The sequence below is a fragment of the Dipodomys merriami genome, unplaced genomic scaffold, assembly GCF_024711535.1.
Source record: "Dipodomys merriami isolate MVZ:Mamm:240054 unplaced genomic scaffold, mDipMer1.0.p SCAF_7, whole genome shotgun sequence".
NCBI lineage: Eukaryota > Metazoa > Chordata > Mammalia > Rodentia > Heteromyidae > Dipodomys > Dipodomys merriami.
In genome coordinates this window covers 1,661,886-1,689,571 of record NW_027206290.1, presented here as the reverse complement: position 1 = coordinate 1,689,571, position 27,686 = coordinate 1,661,886, and the positions used below count along the sequence as shown (strand labels likewise).

At 36.6% G+C, this 27,686-nt stretch overlaps 1 protein-coding gene across 2 annotated transcripts in view; it reads left to right on the top strand.

The window, feature by feature from the left end:
- The window catches only part of Ankrd13c (ankyrin repeat domain 13C), a 72,797-nt gene that overhangs the window by 26,085 nt on the left and 19,026 nt on the right, over window positions 1–27,686 (top strand). For both annotated transcript variants that reach the window (XM_070006935.1, XM_070006936.1), the window contains exons 3-11: window positions 1,652–1,693; window positions 4,236–4,340; window positions 8,214–8,299; window positions 9,882–9,927; window positions 12,896–12,962; window positions 15,209–15,353; window positions 18,916–19,047; window positions 23,119–23,280; window positions 27,292–27,371. In XM_070006935.1, coding sequence (XP_069863036.1) covers window positions 1,652–1,693; window positions 4,236–4,340; window positions 8,214–8,299; window positions 9,882–9,927; window positions 12,896–12,962; window positions 15,209–15,353; window positions 18,916–19,047; window positions 23,119–23,280; window positions 27,292–27,371 — 865 coding nt within the window. The remainder of the gene's footprint in view (window positions 1–1,651; window positions 1,694–4,235; window positions 4,341–8,213; window positions 8,300–9,881; window positions 9,928–12,895; window positions 12,963–15,208; window positions 15,354–18,915; window positions 19,048–23,118; window positions 23,281–27,291; window positions 27,372–27,686) is intronic.

Below are 27,686 nucleotides of genomic sequence, written 5' to 3'. Positions count from 1 at the left end.
CTCTTCAGCTCAAGGTTAGCCCTCTACCACTTGAGCCACAGGGCTACTTCTGGTTTTTCTGGTGGCTTATTGGAGATAAGAGTCTCACTGACTTTTCTGTCCCAGGCTGGCTTTGAACCGTGATCCTCAGATCTTAGCCTACTGAGTAGCTAGGATTACAGGCGTGAGCCACCGGTGCCTGGCTACTTTGGAAGGTTTCATTGAGCTGAAATACTTGGGGGAGATTTTACATGTTCTAGAAAGAAACAGTTAAGTCTATTGATGTTTATCATATGATCATTTTATAATGGTTAGCTCATTTTATTGACCAGAATTCTTGATGTGCTTACTTCTGTATTTACTTAAAATTTACTAAGTTTTATTTAAAATTAACTACTTTCAGTGTTTTGTGCTGTTTCTGGAGCTTGAACTCAAGTCAGTCTGGGCACTGTCCCTGAACTTTTGCTCCAGGCTAGCACTCTACCACTTGAGCCATAGAGCTACTTCGTACGCATCAGATCCTGGGCTTCATGCATGCTAGGCAAGCACTCTACCACAAAGTCACATTCCCAGCCCAGCTTGTCAGTTTTGTTTTTTTGGTCTGGTAGTGGGGCCTGAACTCTGGGCCTGGGCGCTATCCCTCAGCTCTTCAGCTCAAGGCTAGTGCTGTACCACTTGAGCCACAGCGCCACTTCTGGCTTTTTTCTTTTTGCTTATGTGGTGCTGAGGAATTGAACCCAGGGCCTCATGCATGCAAGGCAAGCGCTCTACCACTGAGCCACCTTCCCAGCCCTTTGTTTTGTTTTTGTTTTGGTTGGTTGTGAGGCTTGAACTCTGGGCCTGGGCTCTGTCCCTGAGCTCTTCAGCTCAAGGCTAGTGCTTTACCACTTGAACCACAGAGCCACTTCTGGTTTTTTTTTTTGGTGGTTTATTGGAGATGAGAGTCTCACAGACTTTTCTGCCCAGGCTGGCTTTGAAACCGGGATCCTCATATCTCAGCCTCCTGTGTAGCTAGGATTACAGATGTGAGCCACCAGTGCCCGGCTGGCTTGTCAGTTTTTAACAAATGAATTATCAAGGACATTTTAGTCTCTAAGCATTGTCTGTTACCATTTTGAATTAATTATTGGGTGATATTGATTACAGCATACAGTCCAAAGTGCATACCTTTTAAGTAATCTTTGCCTTTAGTTTCATCTTTGTAGTATCTGTTTCTTATGTATGTGTTTTGGTGTTTTTGTATTTGTTTAAAGCTGGGGTATTAGTATTGCTTTTGTTTACAGACATACACATTTCTAATAGCAGAAAAAAATTTCTGGACTGGATCTTAATGCTCTCTGTGGTCAAGGATGTGCATATTTAAATAGTTTGCAAAAAGTGGAAAATGGTGTTTTTATTTTAGACTCATTTAGGGAAGATCTCAAAGATACAATGAATGAATTTTTAAAAAATTTTTCATGGCGTCATGGAGGAATGTAGGGTACTGAGAAACCCTGGCATACTAGGACTTTGAATTTGCATCCTATAAGCAGTATTTTTATACAGTAATTTTTACAATCATGTTACTTTTGCTTAAAATTGTTCTGTGAAATTTTGGAAGAAGTTAAAACCACATTTAAGTAAAATTGGTTACATTCTATTTTCTAATTTATTTATTTATTTTTAATTTTAGGAAATACTCCTTTACATCTTGCTGTGATGTTAGGAAATAAAGGTTAGTAAATTTTTTTTATGTTTAACTTTGCTTATTACATGTATAGTGAGTTTAAAAATGTCAGGATGAGTCTTATCATTTGTGTTTTATAAAGCTTACCTCATTTGTAATTGAATTTAGGATTTAGTATACTAATATTAATAAATGTTTTCTCTTTTTTTCCATAGCCTCTTTCTGAAGAGAGCTAAGGGAAATCCTGTACTAATCTTACATCATTTAAAACTTTTTCTCCCTTAGTTTGTTTTTTTCTAGTCTTGGGGCTTGAACTCAGGGCCTGGGCACTGTCCCTGAGCTTCTTTTGCTCAAGGCTAGCACTCTGCCACTTGAGCCACAGTGCCACTTCCAGCTTTTTCTGTGTATGTCGTACTGAGGAATTGAACCCAGGACTTCATGCATGCTAGGCAAGCACTCTACCACTAAGCCACATTCCCAGCCTCAGTTGAATATTTTATTTAGCAAATATTTATGATTTTAGAAGGTTTATTTCTAATTACTAAGGTTTACTAATGTAATGCTTATGAGAACTATCACTTTTATTTTTATTTATTTATTTTTTTGTTTGTTTGTTTTTGGGTCCGGTCATGGGGCCTGAACTCTGGGCCTGGGCACTGTCCCTCAGCTCTTCAGCTCAAGGCTAGCACTCTACCACTTGAGCCACAGCGCCACTTCTGGCTTTTTTCTTTTTTGCTTATGTGGTGCTGAGGAATCGAACCCAGGGCCTCAAGCATGCAAGGCAAGCGCTCTACCACTGAGCCACCTTCTCAGCCCCAGAACTATCACTTTTAATATGTTTTACATAACTAAATTTTAAAGTCTAGTCTCTTTATTTTGATGGAACTAGTGGTTGAACTCATGCCTACTAAGCAAGCATTCTACTACTTGAACTGAAACCCTAGCCTTTTTGTTTTTCAGTTATTTTTCAGATAGGGTCTTATACTTTTTGCTCAAGGCTGATTTAAGACTGGGGTTATCTTATCTACAGCTCTACCATTGCTTGGATTACTGGGATGATTCCTGTGTCCAGCTTTACTTGTAGAGATTAAAATCTCACCAGTGTTTTTTCCTGGGTTGACTTTGAGCCTCAGTCCTGCCAATCTGTTTCCCAAGGGACTGGGATTATAGGTATAAACCACCATACCTGGTAATAAAGTCTTTTACATGATATATAATTATAATAGCATGATTACTTTTTTATTCCCTCCTCTACCAGTTGAGCCACACCTCCAGTCCAGAATTTGTTAATTTGGAGATAGACTCCTGTGAACTTTTCTGCCCAGGCTTGCTTCAAGCTGTGATGCACAGCTATGTAGGATTTCTGAGTATCAAGAATGAGTCACTGATTTCTGGCTTTGTATTGGGGTTTGAACTCAAGGCCTTGTGCTTGTTAGATAAGCACTCCACCACTGGAGTCATACCCATAGTTTATTTTACAAGACTTAGTTTTTAGAGTATCTCCTTTTTTGCCCTGGGCTAGCTCTTGATCATCTAATCCTGCAAGATTTTCCTACCACTGTTTCCAGAACAACTGGGATTTTAAATCTGTAGCACTGCTCACTCCCAGCTACATTTTAAAAATTTAAATATATTTCATAATTTTGTTGTGTGTGTGTCTGTGTGTGTGTTTGTGCACATGCGTGTGCTAATCCTGTGCCTTAAACTGAGATCTAAGGTCTCTGAGCTTTTATACTCAAGACTAGCACTCTGCAACTTGAGCCACAGTTCCATTTCTGGCTTTTTGGGGGGTTAATTGTAGATAAGGGTCTTACAGAATTTCCTGCCTCAGCTAGTTTTGAACTGCAATCCCCAGCTCTCAATTATGAGTACAATCCATCTTTGATCAGTGTTGCTCCTTTCATCCTCCTCCATCTTTCCCAATCTAACTCATCTCCTCAATTTACTGGGTTCCATTTTTGTATATGTACTTTGAATATTATGTATCCTCTTACTTTATCTCTCTCCATTAATCTGTCCTCCCCTAACCCCTTGATCTCGTGTTTCTATTTTTTTAAAACATTTTCTCAACCTTTAGAAGGGTCTATAAGTTGGATTTCTTTTGATTACTTGGAGACTGTTCAGATTTTATAATCAAAACCAGAGTTTTGTTTTTGGAGGGAGAGTTGTTTCAAACTGAAAGAATTACAAAATTTGAAAAATAAGGTTTATGGAAACATTACAGGTCCTTTTTTGAAGATACATTTTTTTCCCCCTAAAATAAGGATTTTCCATTAGATATTACAGGTATATATGTAAACTAATCTCAAAGTTCCTAGCTTTTAGCTTATAGACACATTCTTAAAATGTTCTTGGACACAATTAATATAATGTAAATATAATATAATATAATATAAAGATTTCACTTTATTGTTAGGTAGGGTGATGCTTTTCAATCATTTGGTCTGTAATGATCTGGTATTATTTTATTATATGTAGGACAGTATTAATACTAATTTGATTTATTAAGCTTTTATATGATATTTATATTTAAGAGATTCCAAAATTTGCATATTTCATAATAGTGTTGTTTATGTTATTTTTATTGCAGAATGTGCCCATTTACTTTTGGCTCACAATGCTCCAGTAAAGGTGAAAAATGCTCAGGGATGGAGCCCTCTGGCAGAAGCCATCAGCTATGGAGATAGACAGATGAGTAAGCAATATGAATTACTGTTGTTAAACAATCTACAAAGTGATGTGTTGGAAATAATTTTTACTAAGTATAAATGCCTATACTAAATTTTGTAATTTTTATATATATATAAGCTTCTGTATAGATTATTTATAACTTAGGAACTTGCATATTGAACAGTACAAAAATCAAAGGGTCATGTTTAAAAGTATGTGTTTTCCTTTTCCTTGCAGTATTCTACCTTCCTTATTGGTAGTTGAATTTCCGTTTTTGGTTGTCAGTGATAGGGCTTGAAATCAGAGCTTTATTTTTTTATTTTTATTTTTTTAAATTTTGGTTCCAACCTGGCACTTTATCTGCTTCTTTTAATGGCTAATTTGGAAATTAATTTTTTGTATTTTTCTTCTGAGGGGATCTTTGAACAATGATCCTCTGATCTAAGCCTTGTGACTAGCTAGAATTATAGCCATGAACCATCAGCACCTGGTCCTTCTTTTTTTCTTTTTTAAAGGTAGTCCGGATTGTAATTTCTGGCAAACTATTTAACTGTTTGTATTATTAATTGGAGTTAAAAATAATCACGTTGTAATAATGATTATCTACTTTAGCTGGTAGCAGGCTTTGCTGGAAGCGGGGAGTAAGACTTTCGTCTTAAAATGAGTACATTGAAAAACTGACACAGACTGTTTCATAATATAGAAAATGTTCACTTATTCTACTCCCTTCCTCTTACAAATAATTTTCTTTTTAACTTTCTGTATGGGTCTTATTTTTGTCAAGTACATCTACTGGATAATTACAAAAAGTTGACTTTAGATAAAGCACAAACTGTGCTGTTTCTTTACAGTTCTAGGCATGATTAACTTTATAAACATAGCCTTGTAGAAGGGAATAAAATACTTTTATTAGGAAATTGCACATCATGGATATTTCCAGGATGTTAGATGGATTCATTTTTATTTTTTAAAACCTTTTTTCTGTTGGTCATGGGGCTTGAACTCTGGCTGGGCCTGGAGTCTGTCCCTGAGCTCTTCAGTTCAAGGCTAGTGCTCTACCACTTGAGCCAGAGTGCCACTTCATTTTCTGGTAGTTTATTGGATGTAAGAGTCTCACAGACTTTCCTGCCCAGGCTAGCTTTGAACTGCGATCCTCATAACTCAGCTTCCTGAGTAGCTAGGGTAACAGGCGTGAGCCACTGATGCCCAGCTTCAAGCTTATTTTGATGCTAAGTTTTGGGTTCTTCTGAATACTTTTGTGTGATTTAGCTCCATATGTAAACCACAGATTATATATATTTGTTGGCTTCCTGAGTTCCTCGTGCAACTTTCAATGATTAGTTTATTTTTGAGCTAAGACATAATATGAGATAACATTTTAGCAATTAAATGAGTGTATATATTTTTTTGTTATACATTGACAGTTCTTGACAAATGTCAGGAGATCCTTACAAGAATAAAAAAATAGTAATTCTACAGTTATTACAGAGAAAAGATAAAAAGGTATAAATTCAAAAGAGCTTAAGAGAATAAAGATACAGCAAATAGGGTAAAGAAACTTTCTCTGATTTTTTTTTTTTTTTCCCCAGTTAGCACACTGAAGGGGAACCTAAATAGGCTTTTAGCCTTTTTGTGGTACAAGGGTTGGAGGTCAGAGCTTTATGCTCACGGGGTGGTGCCTCATTGGGTGGTGCTCTACTGCTTGGGCTATTCTTCCAGCTCTTTGCTCTAGTTGTTTTGTAGATAGGGTCTTGCTTTTGCCTGGGCCATCCTGAAGTGCTATCTTCCTATTTATACTTACTGATGTAGCTAGGATGACTGACAGCTGTATGCTTCCACACCTAGCCTGTTTTGTTGAAACACAAGGAAACTTGTTTACCTAGGTTGGCCTGGAACCTCTATCCCCCTGCTCTCAGCCTCCCACATAGCTAGGATACAGGCATGCACTGCCTTGTCTACCTGTTGTTTGAGAGGGAAGTCTTTTGAATTTTTTTTTTTTTTTTTTGGCAGGGTTGACCTTGAGCCACAATCAGACAACATCTCAGCCTCTGGAGTAGCTAAGATTATAGGTATAGCCACAGGGCTGGGCAAGACTTGTGACCTTTAAGGATTCTTTTATTTACAATGAAAGTATATATGAAGCCTATATGTTTTAAAATGTTAAAATGTGAAGAATAAAAACGTAGCTTTTGCTGTTTGAGAATTCACAATCCTGTCACTAGCCAGTGGCTTATGCCTATAATCATGCTTACTCAGAAGACAGATCTGAGTATTGTGTTTGGAAGCCAGCTTGGGCAGAAAAGTCTGTGAGACTTTTATCTCCAAGAATCCGAGGTGTGGCTCAAGTGGTAGAGCACTAGCCTCAAGCTGAAAAAGGTCAGGGGCAATGAGTGACCAGGCCCTGAGTTCAAGGCTAGGACTGACGCTCTCCCCCCCCCCCCCCCCAAATTGCAGTCCTAATTTTTAGAAGGCAAAGAAAGTTTCCATGGGAAATCAGTAACAGAATACTTACTGATACCTTTTTTTTGGGGTACTAGTTGTAGGCTTTAACTCAGGCTCTGAGCCTTGTCTCTGAGCTTATTTTGATCAAGGCAAACACATTTCAGTCACTAATTCACTTCCAGCTTTTTTGTGGTTAATTGACCATAAGTCTGGGCTGGCTTGGAACTGTGATCCTCAGAACTTATCATCCTGAGAGCTAGGATTACAGACATGAACAACCAATGCTTGGAACTAATACTTTTTTTTTTTTTTTTAGAAAAGACTGATTCTTGTATCTCAGCTTTTTTTTTTTTTTTTGGTATTGGGGTTTGATTTCAGGGGCTTGTGTTCTTGCTCAACTTAATTTTAAAAAAAAATTTTTTTTTTGTGCTGATCCTGGGGCTTGAATTTAGAGTGTGGGTGCTGTCCCTAAGCTCCTTTGCTTAAGGCTAGTGCTCTTACCACTTCTAGCCACAGATCCACTTCTGGTTTTTGATGGTTAATTAGTGAGAAGAGTCTCACAGACTTTCCTGCCCAGGCTGGCTTTGAATGGTGAACCCCAGATCTCTGTCTCTGTTCAGCTAGCGTTGTAGCGTTAGCTGTTTTGCTAGAGGCAAATACCATGAGGTGAGCACAGCTCTATTTCTGGCTTTTTTCTTTCTTTTTTGAGTAGTTTATTGGAGATAAAAGTCTCATGCACTTTCCTGCCCAGGTTGGCTTTGAACTTTGATCCTCAGATCTTGGCCTACTGAGTAGCTAGAATTTCAGGCATAAGCCACTAGCACCCAGTAGTGTGTGTGTGTGTGTTTTGTGTGTATGTGTGTCCTGGGGCTTGAACCCAGGACTTGGGTGCTGTCCCTCAGCTTTTTTGCCCAAGGCTAGTGCTCTAGTTTAAATGACATTAATCTTCCTTCATACTGAGATTGAAAAATGTTGTGGCAAAGCAAGAAAATTCTAACTCTAATCTAGTGTCACTGTGTTTGATTTATAGGAATTGATCTTTCACACTAGTCTTGGGAATTATACCAGATATACTAACCTTGTGTGTGTGTGTGTATGTATGTGTATATATGTGTATGTGAACATACCTGTCTAGTGTTTGCTGATTTCTACGTGTGAGTTTGTTATTATTCCAAGAGACCTTTGCTTATTTAACTTGCTCTCTGATTTTTGACTTTTTAGACATATTAGTATTGTAGTCACATTCGAATACACACACATAAGCATATATACTGTCTATTTCCATGTATTATGAGCTAATGGTATTTGCTAGCACGGTAAAAAAAATGATTAGAAACTAGTGATAAGGCTCAGTATTAGAGGCCTTGCTTAGAGTGTGTGAAATCCTGGGTTTGATCCCAAGTATTGAAAAAAGAAAATGCTACTTAAGTTGTTTTTTTTTTTTTTTTAACTTTAGTTACAGCTCTCTTAAGGAAACTTAAGCAGCAATCCAGGGAAAGTGTTGAAGAAAAACGACCTCGATTATTGAAAGCCTTGAAAGAGGTAGGTTTTATTTCTTTACTGATTTTCCACTTCAAGAATAATTGTAGGTGCAATGTAGAGTATTTTTGTAATATAGTTTAATTCTTGCTACTTAGCATCAATAAATGGTAAAATATATGTTTAAATTCAGTAGTGATTGAAATAACAGAGTTCTGTTATTATAATGTATAAGTGAAGCAGAAGTACTCATTTTCTTTGAACTGGAATTTAAAGGTTTATTAGTTTTAACAAATGAGATATGATCTAGGAAGAAAGGAGGTAAGTTAAAATGAATGGAAGGAAATAAATTTCCATGTTGTTTGGAATGGAAGATTACAAATAACTGAAGCTGTTGTTACTAGGAGCAGTTTACATTTTCTTATATAACTTAATACACTTTTTTGTCTGCCTTATCTTACAGTTGTAAGAAATAAGTGTGTTGACACAGAAAGGGAGAGATTTGTTTTGTATTATTATTTCTTCCTGTTTTTTTAACTCAGTACTGGGGCTTGAATTCAGGACCTTGACCTCTCAGGTTTTTTTCATGGTTGGTGCTCTGTCTTCTGAACCATACCTCCTGTCCTTTTCCTCTTTTTTGATGACCGAAAGAAGAATGGGAAAAAGACCTTTTATGCAATGGTAACAGTTTGCCTATTCTTCGGACTGCTATAATAGTATTTTTTGGTCTAGAGAAGTATAGAAAGAATACAAAAAATATTTTGTTTTCAGTGATTTCTGATATTAACATTCACTTTTTTTCAGTGTTTAAAATAGGAAAGATTAATTTGTTGCTGTGTTTTTTGCAGTTTCACTGGTAATTAATCATTTCTTCAGTCACTTTGGTATGTAGCTTTTGTGAAATAAAATTTCTTGCCGGGTGCTGGTGGCTCACACCTATAATCCTAGCTACTCAGGAGGCTGAGATCTGAGAATCATCATTCAAAGCCAGCCTGGGCAGGGAAGTCTGAGACTCATATCTCCAGTTAACCACCAGAAGCCCAGAAGTGGCACTGTGGCCTAAAAGTGGTAGAGAGCTAACGTTGAGTAAAAGCTCAGGCCCCAAGTTCAAGCCCACAACTGGCCAAAACAAAACAAAACAAAATTCTCCATAGATCTTATATGATGATCCATTTTGGAGTTAGTAACTTATATTTTGTTTTCATATTAAAATTAATTTCTGTTGCAATGGACTTTTTTTCCAAGCATTTCAATATAAACAATAGTTCTGATAATTTTAAAGTTAATTATTTAAAAGATAATGCCTGGTACTATTTTGGTTATTCTAAGAAGAGTATTTATTGATATAAATGTAACTTATCAGCTTAAAATATATTCATATGTTATTAAAATATTCTTATAAGTTCTGCAGTGGAGGGTATTTTCTTTTGTAATTAAATATTGGCAATGCATGCTATTGTAATGCCTCAAGAAGTAGTCATATTTTGATACTTTTCTGTTTTTTAAACTCTACAAACATAATATTAGTTTTTCTATTATTTTTGTTCTTGTTGATAGACTTTCAATGATATTAGTTATTAATAAGCAGGTATAAGAACTATTATTTTAAAATGGATTTTGTAATTTTTCACATTTCATTTTTCAGCTAGGTGACTTTTATCTAGAACTTCACTGGGATTTTCAAAGCTGGGGTAAGAGTGCTTCATTTTACTATAAAATACATGTTTATACATGGAGAAAATTTTTTTTCAGTAGTCTTTAGTAATTAAATAACTCCAAGTCAGATTGATCTACAGACTGAGTATATTTTTCCTCATCTGCAGAGACTCCAGTCCTGCTTGGTGATCCTAAATTGGGTGTCTCTTGTATGTGTTGACTCTAACTGGTTGTTTTCATAATTGCTGTGGTTTGAATTCTAAAATAGTCCATTTGTCTTGTTGAACACAATATATTTAAAAGACAGTTGCATTATATGAAGAGATACTACGAATACATGTAATAACTATTGAATTGTGATTGTAGTTACATTTACAAGTAATGCATTCTAAATGTTGCATACTCAGATATATGATGTAACCCTGAGCTGAGGTTTTGTCAAAAGTCTTCTTTCATTGAGATCAGGTAGAACATCTGTTTCATTGTTGAAAAGGATATTAGTGATTGAAGGTCAAAACTGTACCAGATAGATCTATAAATTTAAATTAAGGCCATTTACTTCTGCATGTTCTAGATATATTGTATTGCAAAATACATAATCTCTATTACTAGATTTGATAAGCAAACTTTTTTTGAGATGTTACTTCCTCCTGTCAACCCATATTATTATTTAAAAAGCAAGCCAGAAATTAAAAGTAGCCAAAATATATTTATAACAAGGCAAGTTCAACTTTGTGACCTTAGAGCACATTATTCTTTTTTTTCATTCTGTTGTTTATTTTTACTTTACATAGAAACTAACTTTTGATTTAATTAATAGTAACTTCGAATGCAACTGAACTGCCCAAGACTGCTATGTTAGGTATAGAAAAGTTTTAAATGGGAGTTGGATGTAGTCATTTCAATTTTTTTTTTTTTTTTTTTTTTTTTTTTTTTTTTTTTGGGTCCGGTCCTGGGGCCTGCCTGAACTCTGGGCCTGGGAGCTGTCCCTCAGCTCTTCAACTCAAGGCTAGCACTCTACCACTTGAGCCACAGCGCCACTTCTGGCTTTTTTCTTTTTGCTTATGTGGTGCTGAGGAATCGAACCCAGTGCCTCATGCATGCAAGGCAAGCGCTCTTACCACTCAGCCACCTTCCCAGCCCCTCATTTCAGTTATTTAGTATAGAAAATCCTGAGATTCAGGGTTTTTTCTTTCTTTCTTTTTTTAAAATTATTGTTGGGTCAGTCCAGGGGTTTGAACTCAGGCCCTGGGCACTATTAAAACTTTTTTGCTCAAGGCTCTAGAGTTGTACCCACTTGAGCCAGCTTTTTGGTGTTTAATTGGAGATTAGCGTTTCACAAACTTTCCTGCCTGGGCTGCATTTGAATTTTCAGATCCCAGTACCTAGGATTACAGCTGTGAGCCACCAACATTTGGTTTATTTATTTTTCATCTTAAAAATGGAATAATAGTAACTATGTAATCTCTTGCAAGGCTCCTTTTGGTATGTATGAAATGAATTATTTTGGAAGGATGCTTCTTCTGCATTGTTAAGTATTCATAATAAAACTTCAAATTTAGTATTATATATTCAGTTTCTAAATTGACAAACTTATGTTTTTATTTCTTTCTGGTTATCCTCAGAATATTCATTCCTGTATTTGTGATTGTTTTATGATATAGATAGAAAACTCTAGGCTTAGAAACTCTTTGTTTTTATTTTATTTTATTTTGTCTGCCCTAGGGCTTGAATTCAGGTTCTGGGTGCTGTTCCTGAGCTTTTTTGCTAAAGACTAGCCCTCTGTCACGTGAGCCTCTTTTCCAACTTTTTGGTATTTAATTGGAGGTCAAAGTTTCCAGGACTTTCCTCTGCATAGGCTGGCTTCAAGCCATGATCCTTAGCTCTCAGCCTCCTTCTCCCAGCTTTTTTTTCTTTTTTCTCTCCTGGTCATGGGACTTGAACTGAGTCTGGGCACTGTCCTTGAGCTTTGTCACTCAAGGCTAATGTTCTGCCATTTTGAGCCACAGTACCACTTCTGGGCTTCTAGTGGTTAATTGTAGCTAAGAGTCTGTCAGGCTTTCCTGCCCGTGCTGGCTTTGAACCACAATCCATAGAATCTCAACATCCTGAATAGCTAGCCTTACAAGGCATGAGCCACTGGCTCTTGATATCCTTCACCAATTTTTTCAATAGTGAATTTTGAAATATAAATGTGGCAGCTTACATATGTAGAAATGCAGTTTAGGTGCACACATACATGTGAAGCATGGTCTTAATTAAGAATTTTGAGCTTCATGTTCTCTTTTTTTAGTTTACCTAAAGTCTGCCTATGATGGAGATGTATTCATCTGCAGAATAACTTCTGCTTACTAAAACATAGAAGATGTTAATACAAAAATCAGAATTTGACTTATGATATGGATATGAGTTATATAAAACTTGGAGTGAAGAAAGCTGTAGATAAATAGTATGATTTATGTTTTATAGATTATGAAACTGAGGCACAATGAACTTAAACTACCAAGGCACATATTTTACATCTAACTTAATTTCCATTGGCTTGTTTCAGTGATTTGTGTACTGTTTACATTACCTTTTGTCTGTTTCTGGGAATTCTATTTAAGGAATACATCAGATAGTTCCAGGTTCCTCTGCTTCCCTATTTAGGTGTGTTCAATTATCATATGGCACTGATGACTCATGTATAATAAATATTATATGATGATACAAAGTGGCATTAGATTAACTTTATTACTTTTTTAGTTCGTTAACTCTGTTTTTGGGTGAAGTTATAGTAAAATAACCTGAAATTACCCTTAAGTAGCATAAAGTTATTTAATATTGCTTTATATGTCATAATTATTTCAAAGTAGAAAAATACTATTTTGCAGGAAATGGTTATAATTTGATGGATTAGTGAGATGTTTTTGCTACTCTTAAATAGTTAAACTTTTTGAAGGCTTGTAAATGTTTCAGCATTATAGGTAATTTTTAAAAACAATTTTGTTTTTAAATATACAGTGCCTTTACTTTCCCGAATTCTGCCTTCTGATGCATGTAAAATATACAAACAAGGTATCAATATCAGGTAAGGTAGTTTGATTATTTATTTCTTAAGCAACTGAGAATTGAAATATAGAGAAAATTTTTCTTACAATTTTTGTGCTTAATAACTTAAACATTCCACTCATTTGAGACATATAAAGGAGTCACAGATAATAAAATCTTGGCTGGGGTTGGGAAGGTGGCTCAGTGGTAGAGTGCTTGCCTTGCATGCATGAGGCCCTGGGTTCGATTCCTCAGCACCATATAAGCAAAAAGAAAAAAGCCGAAGTGGCGCTGTGGCTCAAGTGGTAGAGCACTAGTGCCTTGAGCTGAAGAGCTTAGGGACAGTGCCCAGGCCCAGAGTTCAGGCCCAAAGACTGGACCCCCCCCCCCCAAAAAAAAAAAATCTTGGCTGAAGTAAACTATTTTTGTTTAGTTGCAGCACATTTAGTAGAAGATTGCAATTCAATACTTAGAAGACTTAGGATGGTCACCTCTTTGATCCTAGATTAAGAAAACTAAAATCAGCTTTAAAAGTGTTCAGTGAAGCAGGGTGCTGGTGGCTCACGCCTGTAATCCTAGCTACTCAGGAGGCTGAGATCTGAGGATCGAGGTTCAAAGCCAGCCCGGGTAGGAGAGACCGTGAGACTCCTATCTCCAATAAACCACCAGAAAACCGGAAGTGGTGCTGTAGCTCAAGTGGTAGAGCGCTCGCCTTGAGCTGAAGAGCTGAGGGACAGCGCCCAGGGCCAGAGTTCAAGCCCCACGACCGACAAAAAAAAAAAAAACAACAAAAAAAGTGTTCAGTGAAATGGACAGATAACTAAAAAAAATAAATGGATGAACTCAGGTATGGATAAATAGAAACAAGAAAGAAGAAGAGATGGAGAAAAGGCAAGAATTGGGGCGGTCTTAGATATCCCTTGTAACTTAATCTAGGATCATATGCATATATGGATCTGAGTCAAAATTGGAATTAAAAAACCCAAGAATGTGATCCATATTGTTCTACCCATCTAAATACTCTTCTGAAATAGTAACATAGTCTCAGATCAAAGAAAGTTAGTTCTTTTTCTTTTTTTTTTTTTTTTTGGGTCCGGTCGTGGGGCCTGAACTCTGGGCCTGGGTGCTGTCCCTCAGCTTTTCAGCTCAAGGCTAGCGCTCTACCACTTGAGCCACAGCGCCACTTCCGGCTTTTTTCTTTTTGCTTATGTGGTGCTAAGGAATCGAACCCAGGGCCTTAGGCATGCAAGGCAAGCGCTCTACCACTGAGCCACCCTCCCAGCCCAGTTCTTTTCTATATCTTTATTGAGTGCCTACAGTATTGAATGGTCAGAAAAAAGGCACAGTAAAGGAAATATGTTAACAATGGGAAAATTTATTATTTTCCTTGCTGAATAAATGAAGTATATTCAGAAAAGTATAATGCAGATAAAATGGACATGATGGGTAAAGTTTAATTTTTTGGTTTGTTTGTTAATAGTAAAGGTGATATACAGGGCTAGGAATGTGGCTTAGTGATAGACTGCTTGCCTAGCATGCATGAAACCCTGGGTTTAGTTCCTCAGTACCACATAAGCAGAAAAAGCTGGAAGTAGTGCTGGGGCTTAAGTGGTAGAGTGATAGCCTTGAGCACAGAGAGGCTCAGGGACAATGCCCAGGTCCTGAGTTCAAGCCCCAGGACTAACAAAAAAATCTATACTCACATAAAGGTCATGTACAGAGGGGTTACAGTTACATAAAAAAATGTTATCTCTTCCCTTTCACTATCCCAATTATTATTTATTTATTTATTTATTTTGGGTCCAGTCGTGGGGCCTGAACTCTGGGCCTGAACACTGTCCCTCAGCTCTTCAGCTTAAGGCTAGCGCTCTACCACTTGAGCCACAGCGCTACTTCGGGCTTTTTTCTTTTGGCTTATGTGGTGCTGAGGAATGGAACCCAGTGCCTTATGCATGCAAGGCAAGCACTCTACCACTGAGCCACCTTCCCAGCCCCTATCCCAATTATTTTTCCCTTCATGCCCACTCACTCACTCATTTTCTACATGGTGTCTAGTGATACCATTACTACATTTATTCAGCCTTTGTCCCTCCATTTCTCTTCCTCCCCTTCCCTTCTAAAGACAAACGAAATGTAAACAGCAAGAACAACAACAAAAGTCTTGTTTCCATTTCCTGGAATAAATTTAGTTTTTATAAATTTAAATTTGAAATATGGTAGCATCTTAGTTTGCTTAATTGTTTAAAGTTTTATCATGGTTTTATGTTTCTCACCAATCGTTCACAGGCTTGACACAACTCTTATAGACTTTACTGATATGAAGTGCCAACGAGGGGATTTGAGCTTCATTTTCAATGGGGATGCGGCACCCTCTGAATCTTTTGTAGTGTTAGACAATGAACAAAAAGTTTATCAGCGGATACATCATGAGGTGAGTATGTTATCACTATTTTTCAAAATGGTTAAAAAACATAAATATATTTAGCCAACTCTCCATGTAATTTCTGTGTGTTTGTGTTTATTTATTGTGGGGCTTGAACTCTGGGCAGGCCTAGTGTTCTTCCTTAGCTTTTTCACTCAAGACTGGCACTCTCCCATTTGGGCCACACCTCCACTTCTGGCTTTTTGCTGTTTAATTGGAGATTAGTCTTCCACACTTCCCTGCCTGTGCTGGCTTTGTATAAATCATCAGTTCTCAGAGCTACTTGATGTTCTTAAATTTCTTTAAGAACATTAAGTATGGTTGAGAAGGTTTATTCTCAAAGCTTTAATATCCTTACTTCTAGTACCCTACCTCCCCATTTTTTTCTATTATATGGTTATTATCCTGACCAGTCTATTGAGCTGTTCAGAATTTGCTGATTATCTCCTAAATCAGTGAACCTCAGCTTTTGTTCTCATTTGTAGTTTCATTTCTTGGAAATACATCTACTATTTAGTGTATTACGTTTGCTATTTTCAGCATTGTTGACCTTTATCTCCTTAATAGGAACAATCTTTTTTTTTTTTTTGGTCGTTCATGGGGCTTTAACTCTGGGCTTAGGTACTGTCCCTGCGTTCTTCAGCTCAAGGCCAGTGCTCTATTGCTTGAGCCACAGCACCACTTCTGGCTTTCTAGTGGTTTATTGGAGATAAGAGTCTCACGGGCTTGCCTGCCCAGGCTAGCTTTGAACCATGATCCTCAGATCTCAGCCTCCTGAGTAGCTACGATTACAGGCATGCGCCACCGGCTAATATGAACATTCTTTTGGCTCTTTAGCCATTCTTTTTACTCCTTGGCTTTTGCTACCATTTATTTTTCTCCCTTTCAAAGTTCATTTTTTACCTTTGTTTCCTTTCCTCACTATAAACCAAAGAAAATTTTTATAGTATCTGTATGTTATTGTAGTGCTACAGTATTTTTTAATTTTTTTTGGGAGAGAGAGGTGTCTTCTGTATTGTCCAAGCTAGCCTGGCTCCTAGTTTGTGTCATGATTTTTAAACAAGACTCTTGATTTGATCAGAAGTAATTGAGGTGACTTGATCTTATATGTTGATTTTCCTTTTCTTGATCCATTCTTTTCTCATTTCTTTCTTTCCTTTGATTCTCAAAACATTTTCTCCCTTTCAAAGTACATTTTTTACCTTTGTTTCCTTTCCTCACTATAAACCAAAGAAAATTTTTATAGTATCTGTATGTTATTGTAGTGCTACAGTATTTTTTAATTTTTTTTGGGAGAGAGAGGTGTCTTTTGTCTTCTGTGTTGTCCAAGCTAGCCTGGCTCCTAGTTTGTGTCATGATTTTTAAACAAGACTCTTGATTTGATCAGAAGTAATTGAGGTGACTTGATCTTATATGTTGATTTTCCTTTTCTTGATCCATTCTTTTCTCATTTCTTTCTTTCCTTTGATTCTCAAAACATTTATCAAGGACCTAATACATTCTAGGCACTGGTTGGTGCTTTTAGAAAACTGTTTGGATGGTTTGTATTTGCAGTATAAATTGATTGTTAACATATACCAAAATTAATGCCAGAATATTAGGATTATAATCTAAGTACTTTGTTTCCTCCATAAGATAATCAGTCAAATAAGATAGTTTTTGTATTTTACAAGTGAGATAATTGAGACTTATGGATGTTAAATGACAGCTTCAAGATCACATAGCTAGCATGTAAAATGAATTGGAAGATTGTGATTGGTGACATAAGTTTAAATTTTTAAGTATAAGGATGGAGTTCTTTTTTGTGTATGAGAAATTTTTATGGTTATTTATTTGAGGGGTGAGGAAGATATTAGGATAGTGTCATAAATGATTAAGAAACTATAATTTTCAAGGATTGTTAGAAGTTGTCAGTGATGTCAGATGAGTGAATTAAGATGAAGAAAAGCTTAAGGTTGAGTGTAGTGATGCTGGCTTGAAGAATGGATGATGGTGGTGGCACTTGGTAGATTGGGGATGTTTGGATAAATGTTTAGGATTTCAAGTAATATTTATTTTGAGTCCATTGCTAAAATTAGTATATTTACTTCCAACTATTTTTTTTTTTTTTGGTCGGTCATGGGGCTTGACCTCTGAGCCTGAGCACTGTCCCTCAGCTCTTCAGCTCAAGGCTAGTGCTCTACCATTTTAGCTACAACACCACTTCTGGTTTTCTGAGTGGTTTATTGGAGATAAGAGTTTTAGGGACTTTCCTGCATGGGCTGGCTTTGAATCTCATCCTTAGATCTCAGCCTCCTGAGTAGGTAGGATTACAGGTGTGTGCTACCAGTGCCCAGCTTCAACTACGTTTTTAGTAGACTTTTATTAAGCATTTGCTACTTAGTAACTCAGTTCTTGAAATTGTCATTTTCTTCAGATTTACCTTGGATAGTAGTTGCCCTTTTCCCATTTCTCCTTTCTTTCGTTTGCTCATTTTTTCCCTCTACTTATCTTTGAAATACTGATATGCTCTTTTTTGAGTTCTTATTTTTAAAAACCTCAGAACATTCTTCTGTAAGTTCCTCCTATATAGGCTAATGATTCACAAATACATGTATTTTAGTTAGTTAAAGGTGGAGACCTATCTGTTTTTATATGGGTAGATAGTGTATGTTTCCCAAGTACTTTAAAATTGCCTCATTTAAAACTTCACTCATTTTAGCCGGGCGCTGGTGGCTCACGCCTGTAATCCTAGCTACTCAGGAGGCTGAGATCTGAGGATCGCGGTTCAAAGCCAGCCCGGGCAGGAGAGACCGTGAGACTCCTATCTCCAATAAACCACCAGAAAACCGGAAGTGGCGCTGTAGCTCAAGTGGTAGAGTGCTCGCCTTGAGCTGAAGAGCTGAGGGACAGCGCTCAGGCCCAGAGTTCAAGCCCCACGACCGACAAAAAAAAAAAAAAAAAACAAAAAACAAAAAAAAAAAAACTTCACTCATTTTCCTGTCATACTATTGTTTTCCTTCCTTTGGTGAATGTTACCATTTTCTTAACTCAGATACTTGGGAATAATTTTTAACCATCCTTTCTCATCATCATATTTCCTATTTAAAAAAGAAAAGACATTTGGTCATTTATCTTTCATTGATGTTTTGCAATTATCTTTTAAAAAATTTATAGTTGAACATAATATAAACATTCTGTATTTTATGTAATCTTTCTGGATACTTTCTTACATATTTCTAAAAGATTAAAATTAAAGTTAAACAACATGAGACAGTCATATTCTTAAATGCTTTAAAATTATGCACTATAGTACTTGGTAGCACTATTTTAATTATATATCTATAGTGTAAAAATTCTGAGTTTCATGCTTCCAAAGATTCATAATTGGTTATAATTATAATCTGTCAGAGAAGATACTAGATAACAAAGTTTAATCATCTAGTTTGTTTTTTAGTACTTCACATTATTTGGAAGCCTTTTTTACTTTTCCAGTATGTGACATTGTAGTTGGTAATGTATTCATATATAGCACTAATAATCTTTTGAAGAAAACCTAGATTCTTTTATTTTTATACACCCCCCCCTCTAGGAATCAGAGATGGAAACAGAAGAAGAAGTTGACATTTTAATGAGCAGTGATATTTATTCTGCAACTTTATCAACCAAATCAATTTCTTTCACACGTGCCCAAACTGGATGGCTTTTTCGAGAAGACAAAACAGTATGTGTGATCAAGATTTTTAAAAATTTGAATCTAATATTATCAAAATAATATCTTGGAGATGCAGGAATATGTGCCAAGTATGTTGGTGCATACAAGTGATCCCAGAACTCGGAAAGCTGAGGCAGGAAAAATGAGAATTGTAGGACAACTTTTCTATACATTGAATTCTAAGCCAACCTGGGGTACATAGGAGATCCTGTCTCAGAAGAGAGAGAAGGGGGGAGAGAGAGGAGAAAGCAAAAGGAGAGGAGAGGGAAGAGAGAAAAGAAAGAGAGAAGGAAGAGAGAAGAGGAAAAAGAGAGGTGAGGGAAGAGAGAAAAGAGAGAAAGAGAAGAAGAGAGAGAAGGAAGAGACAAAAAAAAAGAAAGATAGAAAAGAAGACAGAAAAAAGGGAGAAAAGGAGAAGGATATATTTCTCTTTGATTCCAGATTGGAGTCCAAATTATATTTGTTTATAGAGTTGGAATCTTGGAGAAACCAGCAGAACAAGTTCACTTTATTTGAATTCTGTGTGGAAAGTTTCATATTATAAAGAGAATAAGATTTTCACATGATTTCATTGCATTTCCAATCTTTTGTTTTAAAGAAGTCCACAGAAAGAGGTAAACTTGATTTCATTTTCTAGGCCTTTTTTTCCCCCTACTATTAGACTTTTTTTTTTTTTTTGCAGTCCTGGGGCTTGAACTCAGGTCCTGGGCATTGTTGCTGAGCTGCTTTTGCTCAAGACTAGCACTCTAGCACTTGAGCTGCTTAGCACCACTTCTGGCTTTTTCTGTTTTATGTGGTACTAAGGAATTGGACCCCGGGCTTCATGTGTGCTAGGCAAGTACTCTACCCCTAAGCCACATTCCTGTCTACATGCTGTGCCCCTCCCCACACTATTTAGACTTCTAAGTCACTAATTTTTAGTGTTCTCTACAAACTGAAATCAGTCTTACATTTTTATACTATTATTGAATTAAATCTCTAGAAGTTTCCTTGTTAGTGAATTATAAATTCTTGCCATAATTCCCATTGCATGTTGTCAGTAAGAGGTTGTATAAGACTGTTCAAGAATATACTTAAAAAAAAATTTTTTTTTTTACTGGTGAAATAAAGCATAGAATCCCAGGAGGCTGAGGCAGGAAGATCAGTTGCAAATTTCCTTTTTTTTTGGTGCTGGAGTTGAACTCCAGACCGAGTGCTTCATAAATAGGTGATCTATTTAAGCCATCCTCTCTCTAGCCCTGTTTTGCTTTGGTAATTTTTCAGGTAGGGTCTTATATTTTTGTCAAGGGCCGGCCTCAGACTGTCATCTTTCTATTTACTACACTTCCCATTTAATTGGTATTGTAAAGAAACTGCTACCATGCCTGGCTTGTTTGCTAAGATGGAACTTTTCCTTTTTTGTCTGGGTTGGCCCTGAATTCCCCCAGTATCTGTCTCCTCACTAGAGAATATAGGCATGAGCCCAGTGGTCAATTCTATACTTCAGTCCTGGGCTACATAGCCAGATCCTGTTTTACCATCCCCATATACATTTTGAAAAGTTAACTTATTAACTATGTATTATATATTGTTAATATTTACTGTAAGTTTTGAATAAAATGTGCATTTTTAAATTTAAGAACTACAGGTAAGGGGACAGATTAACTGCTTTTAAAATTTGTATTTTTTATTACATATAGTAAAAATGAGCATGTTTGCATTAAAAAGGCAAACATTTTCAGAATTCTCTGAGAAACAATGAGAGATAGAAATGATAGAGGGAAGGGAGAGAAGGGAAAAGAGGGAGATAACTGTTTTAAGAAGTTGGCTCATCTAATTGTGGAGATTGACAACCCTAATATATTTATAACAGTGTAACAGGCTAGAAATTTGAAAAATAGTCTAGAGTCAGATGTCCAGAGGTTACACTTAGGACTTTTATATTGTGTTGGAGACAATTGCTTTTTCTTTTGGAAACCTCAGTTTGACTTAACATCTTCAGTTAAGTTAATTGGATGATACCTAGCCATATTATGGAAGGTAATGTGCTTTACCAAAAATCTGTTGATTGTTATTTACATATATAAAATAGCTTCTAGAATTTCAACCAACACCTAAGTACCTTAGCCTACCCAAGTTGGTATTAAGTCATCAGACAGATTTACCCACTATAGTCTTCCTTGACTACTGCCTACAACCTTAGAACCCCTTGCCAGAGGTTCTGTTTGTATCTCCTCCAGACCTTTTAAAACATTTTCTATACATGAATAGTACACATAGTATTAGGTTTTTTTATGTTAGTTTTTTGTTTTGATATTTCTTAATGAGGTGTCATAATTGTTTATAGTGTTCTGCAACTGGCTCTTTTCATTCTTTAGTATTAGAGAAGCCATTCTGTACCATTACCTGTAGATTATTTTATTCTTTATCGACTGCATAACATTCCACACTGTGACTTTAGCCTGTCTAGCCAAACTTACTTTTGGAAACTTAAATAATTAGCACTATTTGTTGTTTTCTACCATTATAAATGATGCTGTGTTTACTGTCCTTTAACATGCATTTGGCTAGATGATGAGGAATATACTTTTAAAATTTTTACTGATATGGTAATTTACATGTAATAAATGCTTTTGCATTGTATGGTTTCAAAACCTGTTATCACCTAGCCACAAATAAATTGGAACTGTGACTTCTAGACTCCTCTCTAAGCCTATTTGGCAACAAATGGCATTTAAGATTCCAGGTTGTGGAATCCCTCATAGCAATCCATTTGTTGCTTTGAAGTCTTATTTGTCTGTACTCTGTTCTTCTGGACAGCATTAGACGGATCACTTGAAGAGAAGATAAAATTGAAACTGCTATTCATCTAGTGCTACTGCTAAGCAGCTCAAAGCTCTTGAACAGCGTCTAGGTGATCTCCTTAAATCTTTGACAGGTAAGGAGGGAGTCAGTATGCTTATGGTTCCCATTTTGTAGGTAGAAACTAGTGCACATGCTTTGCTTTTTAGTAATACTTCTGTAAGGATGCCACTGAAGCTAGGTGAAAACTAAGTTACCTACATGTAGGTAGTGGGAAGCTTGTATTAGCTGTTTTTCTGAAGCTAGGTAGAAACTTAAGTCACTACATGTAGGTAGAATTGGGAAGCTTGTTTATCTTTTTTCTCCCCTTCCCTTCCCTCCCCTTCCCCTTCCTCTTTCCTTCCCTTCCTTCCCCTTTTCTTCCTTTCCCCTTCCCCTTTTCTTCCCTTCCTCTTTTCTTCCCTTTCTCCCTCCCTTCCCCTCCCACCCTGTCCCCCCCCCCCCCCTTCTTTCTTTCCCCTGGCCACTGTGGGTTTGGAAATTCTCCTCTCTCTCTCTCTCTCTCTCTCTCTCTCTCTCTCTCTCTCTCTCCTCCCTCTCTCTCTCCCTCCCTCCCTCCCTCCCTCTCTCCCTCTCCCCCTCCTTTCTTTCCCCTGGCCACTGTGGGTTTGGAAATTTTGAAAGTTTATCAAGACTTTATTAAAATTACCACTCTTGTTACCATTTATGTTACTTGAATTTCCTTCTCCCCTATTCATTATTCAAAACATGTAGTTGTGTTGGGGAGCAAGGCTGATCCATTTTCTTTTTTGCAAAGCAGCAAGCAGTTCTAAGTTTTGGTCCTAAAGAATAGAAAATAAGCACAGGGTCACTAATTCTAGTTGTATGAGATTCCTTTGTGACTTAAACTATTGTTATTCTACTTTTTTTTTCTATCTATAAAATGGGAACAGTGTTATCCCTGACCCCTCCTTGTTACTTATAATATTCGATTGTTGGTTTAATAAAGTTCTCAGATAGCTTTGTGCTACTTGGGAGTAGATAAAGGAATACTATGGTATTTTTATTTAGACTTAACTCATTATCAGGTTAATTACCATATATCTTTGTGTCATTTAAACTTCTCTTTACTGATTACAAGTGTATAATTTAAATATTTTAACTGAATACAATAAAATACTCTTGTAATTTATTTATATACTAAATACTTATAGAAAATATACTACATTTAAACTTTTTGAAATCTAAGATAAACTTACTTTAAAATTTATTGCATTGGAATATTTGATTTTGTTTTAGGAGAGAGTAGGAAACTTTTTGGCAGACTTCTATCTGGTGAATGGACTTGTTTTAGAATCAAGGAAAAGAAGAGAACATCTTAGTGAAGAGGATATTCTTCGAAATAAGGCCATCATGGAAAGTTTGAGTAAAGGTGGAAACATAATGGAACAGAATTTTGAGGTATAGTTTATAGTTTTTTAAAGAGAGAGAATGAACTTCATTCTTGGCATTTGAGATGTGTTTTAAAAATACGTTTACTTATGTTATTATATTTACTATGTAATGCCTTTTATTTTTCCATGAATCTTTATCTTTGTCAGGTCATTATTAGAAAAGGAAAAAAAAAACAGACTTTGTTATGTTTCAAGATTCTACATTGGTATTTGATTCTTCCTTAATATAAAATCATTTTGTTAGTATGAAACACAGTGTTAAATTTTATTCCATACCCCTTTACATATAATCTGCTTCAGTGAAATCTGCTGCTTTGAAGGACCAGCTCTTATTATGTTAGTCTTGAGGCTATTTCTTCAAAATATTTTTTTATTTTGCATCTGTTTAATGAATACATACTATATGCAAATATTGAATGACTAATAGTACAGGGAAGGGAAATTAATAAAACATGAAATATGGTGACAGCTCTTGCTATTTATTTCCTAATAAAATGAATTAGATTGCTTCTTAAATTGTGCATGCGTACATGCATGTGTGTATTGCTGGGGCTTGAACTACTCTTGGGTGCTGTCCCTGACCTTTTGTGCTCAAGGCTTATGCTGTGCTATTTGAGCCACAGTTCTGCTTCCAACTTTGTGTTGGTTAATTGGAGATAAGAGTTTCATGGACTTTTCAGTGGGGGCTGTCTTCAAACCATGATCATCTCAGCCTCATGAGCCAGCTAATATTTATTTATTTTTTTGTTTTGACAATTTTAGATTTACAAATAAGTATTACAGTACTACAGAGAATTCTTGGATATTGTTTATGAAGATTTCCCAAATGTTAATGTTTTCCTGTACTTTTTTCCTAACTGTATGGTGGGGAACCCTTAGGAGGTAATGCAACTAGTTTAATAGGCCATGACCACCTTTCCTTAATAAAAGCAATAGATTTTTAAAAAGGGCCCATTATGCAGAGTCATTACTGGCTCATAAAACAATAATTTTAGAGGTGGATGTATTGTATTCATATGTGAGGCTGTTAGATTATACTGAAAATGTAATAGTCATAGAAAAATGAAATAGTAGCAGAAAGCTTGGATTTCTTGTATGTTTAGTCCCTCCCCTGTGGTATTATATGTTTTAGATATGGACAACTCTGAATGGTAGTAGCATGCCAGATTCCAAAATAATTCATGATAATTCTGCGTGTTCCAGGAAAATATTTTAATGTGGGAAGTCCATGAGTTAATTAGCAATAGATAATTGAGTACACTATGTAAAATACTTAAGCTGAAACTCCCAATTTAGTATGAGCCTATCCTTTCCTAACAGGTTGTATTTATGCTTTTTTGTTTTTTCCTTGGCTTGAATTAGAGTCTCTTCATTTTCTGATCTTCTGGCCAATAAAAGAAAGTAGCATAGCATGTGTTCAGGAGAAAGAGGAGATAAGTTGGTTAAAAGGAATGCCTTAGTCTTTAACAAAACTACCCCATTTCCTTATTGTTGATCAGCCAAAAAAAATATATTGCTATTTTGACTTGTGATTTAAATCTTTTTTAGATCTTCTTTTAAAAACTGTCTTCATTATTAGGGTGGTTATGGCCACCCTAATAATGACAAGTCATTTTGCGATGAGAATGTAGAATAGCAGTTTATAGACTGCTTGCCTGTTGACCCTGATAGTTTGATGTGTGTGTGTGTGTGTGTGTGTGTGTGTGTGTGTGTGTGTGTGTGTGTGTGTGTGTGTGTGTGTGTGTGTGTGTGTGTGTGTGTGTGTGTGTGTGTGTGTGTGTGTGTGTGTGTGTGTGTGTATTTAGTTTGTAGTTTTATGGGTTGAACCTAGAGTCTGATACATCTAGGCTATGTTCTGCTTCTCAACTCTTTCTTTTTTCTTTTTGGTGGTGCTGGGGTTTGAATTCAAGACCTTATGCATGCTAAGCAACTGTTCTTCCCCTGACTTATATCATTTTTTTATTCCTGAAATTAGTTCTTCAGCTTCTCTAACTACTATTTCAGCAGTTAGCATAATGTGCAGACATTTTAATTTTAGATGAGCGAAACATTGAATGAGTTCACTACTTTAACACCAACAAGAATCTAGAAAAGATAGATAATATGTCTATTGGAGCTTAAATCAATGTAGAATTGTAACAGGTGCATAGAAACTTAACTGCTTTTGCCAAAAGGTTGTTAATGACTCCTTACTTGGGTCCACGAGTTAACTGAAAGTAAGATAAAAACTTGACATCCTTGCCTCCCTTTTATATCTGTCTTCTTTGCTTGGGGCCTCTCTTCTTCAATGAAACATCCTGGATATTGATTGACAGACCCTGATCTATAACACCTTTTTTTAAACATATATTTTTAATTGTAAAGATACTGTACAGAGGGGTTACAGTTACATGAGCAAGGTAATGAGTATATTTCCTATTGAGCATTGTTACCCCCTCCTTTGTTTTTCCCCTACCCTCCCTTTCTCCCCAACTCCTCCCCAACCCTTCTCCTGACAAAGTTACACAGGGGACTAAAACAATACCTAAGAAACAGCTGAGCATCACAGAATAGATCTTCACCATGAGGTAGCCTGAATGCAGGAATAAACATCTCATGGGGACCAGCTGCTTCCATCATGTAATGACAGCAGTAGCAACTTTTCTGGAGTCCTCTGTATAATCAGAACAGAAATAATGACTAACCAGGTCTCACTTGGCTGGAATAGCTAACTGTGCACACATGTCATCCTGTTGCCCCCCACCCTGTTTTATCTAATGTAATAAATGTTAGGACACTTTAGTTCCTGTACCCATACCACTATCTTTTTCTAGATGTCTGGTCCTTACATATGAGGCCTTTTTTAAAAATGTTGAAGGAATTCTTGTTTTTCACTTGCTTTGTATCTCTGAGAATTTTTTAAGAATAATTTACTTTATTATAGAGGTGATGGACAGAGGGATTATAATTAGATGAGTTAGTTAGTACATGTCCTTTCACATAATGTCTTCTATTCCCTCATTCTTTCCCAATTCCTCCCTCCCATCTCCACCCACAAATTGTATGGTTTACTTCCATGATAGCACTGACACATTTCTCTTTCACTGCTTTTAGGCTGCCTGTATTTATAATTTTGTATGGCTTTCAAGTGATGTTACAAATAGCACAATAAGCATTGGCAGGGTTTGGGAAGGTGGCTCAATGGTAGAGCACTTGCCTTGCATGCATGAGGCCCTGGGTTCGATTCCTCAGCACCACATAAGCAAAAAGAAAAAAAGCTGGAAGTGGCACTGTGGCCCAAGTGGTAGAGCACTAGACTTGAGCTGAAGAGCTGAGGGACAGTACCCAGGCCCAGACTTCAGGCCTCATGACCGGACCCCCCAAAAAAAGCATTGGCAGAACAAATGTTCCTCACCCTGAAAGGATTGTTTGGCCACCAAAGACAACTTTGCCAACAAAGGAGATAGGAAGTTTTGGGGAAATAACACCCTTGGAACTCTATTCTACCATTCTTCAGGCTGCTATTACCCACACCGTTGTTGGTAGGCCTGGTGATGCTCTGTCTCTACAGACTTGTCTATGAGAATTTTTACTGTGCTGTTGGAGACAAGTATATAAATTTTTTGAGAATCTCTTTGCTATCTTCACCCACTACTTATGACTGATCTATCTTGCAATCTTTTCAAGTAGCATGTTGAAGTGGTTAAATAGATTGTTGTTTATTTATTTATTTATTTTGTTGGTGGTAGGCCTTGACCTCAGGGCCAGGGTGCTGTCTCTGAGCTTTTTCGCTCAAGGCTAGCACTCTACCCTTTGAGTTACAGAGCCACTTCCAAGTAGCTTGTATTAAATAGTTTGCTCCCCTTCCTTGTTTAATTTTTGGTGTTGGTAATTGAAGTCAGAGCTGCTTGCATGCTATTGTATACTCTACCAGTGAGCAAAACTCCCAGTGTCAGCTTACTGTGTGTATTAAACAATTTTGTATTAAAAAATGTGACTTTTCTTTACACTCTGCACTTTTTCTTTTATTTTTTGGCAGCCTGTTAGAAGACAGTCCCTTACCCCTCCTCCTCAGAACACTATTACTTGGGAAGAATATATATCTGCTGAAAATGGAAAGTAGGTGGTTTTATGGCTTTGAATTTTAGAAAGAACAAACTGTAAAAGTAAACTGTATAAATACCTAGGTATTTGAATTTATAAGAAAATATTGGTATATTTTTGTCTGAAACTTTTTTTCACTTCTAAAAATATGGATTAAGAATGATGAGGGAGGGGGCTGGGAAGGTGGCTCAGTGGTAGAGCGCTTGCCTTGCATGCATGAGGCCCTGGGTTCAATTCCTCAGCACCACATAAACAGAAAAAGCCAGAAGTAGCGCTGTGGCTCAGGTGGTAGAGCACTAGCCTTAAGCTGAAGAGCTGAGGGACAGTGCC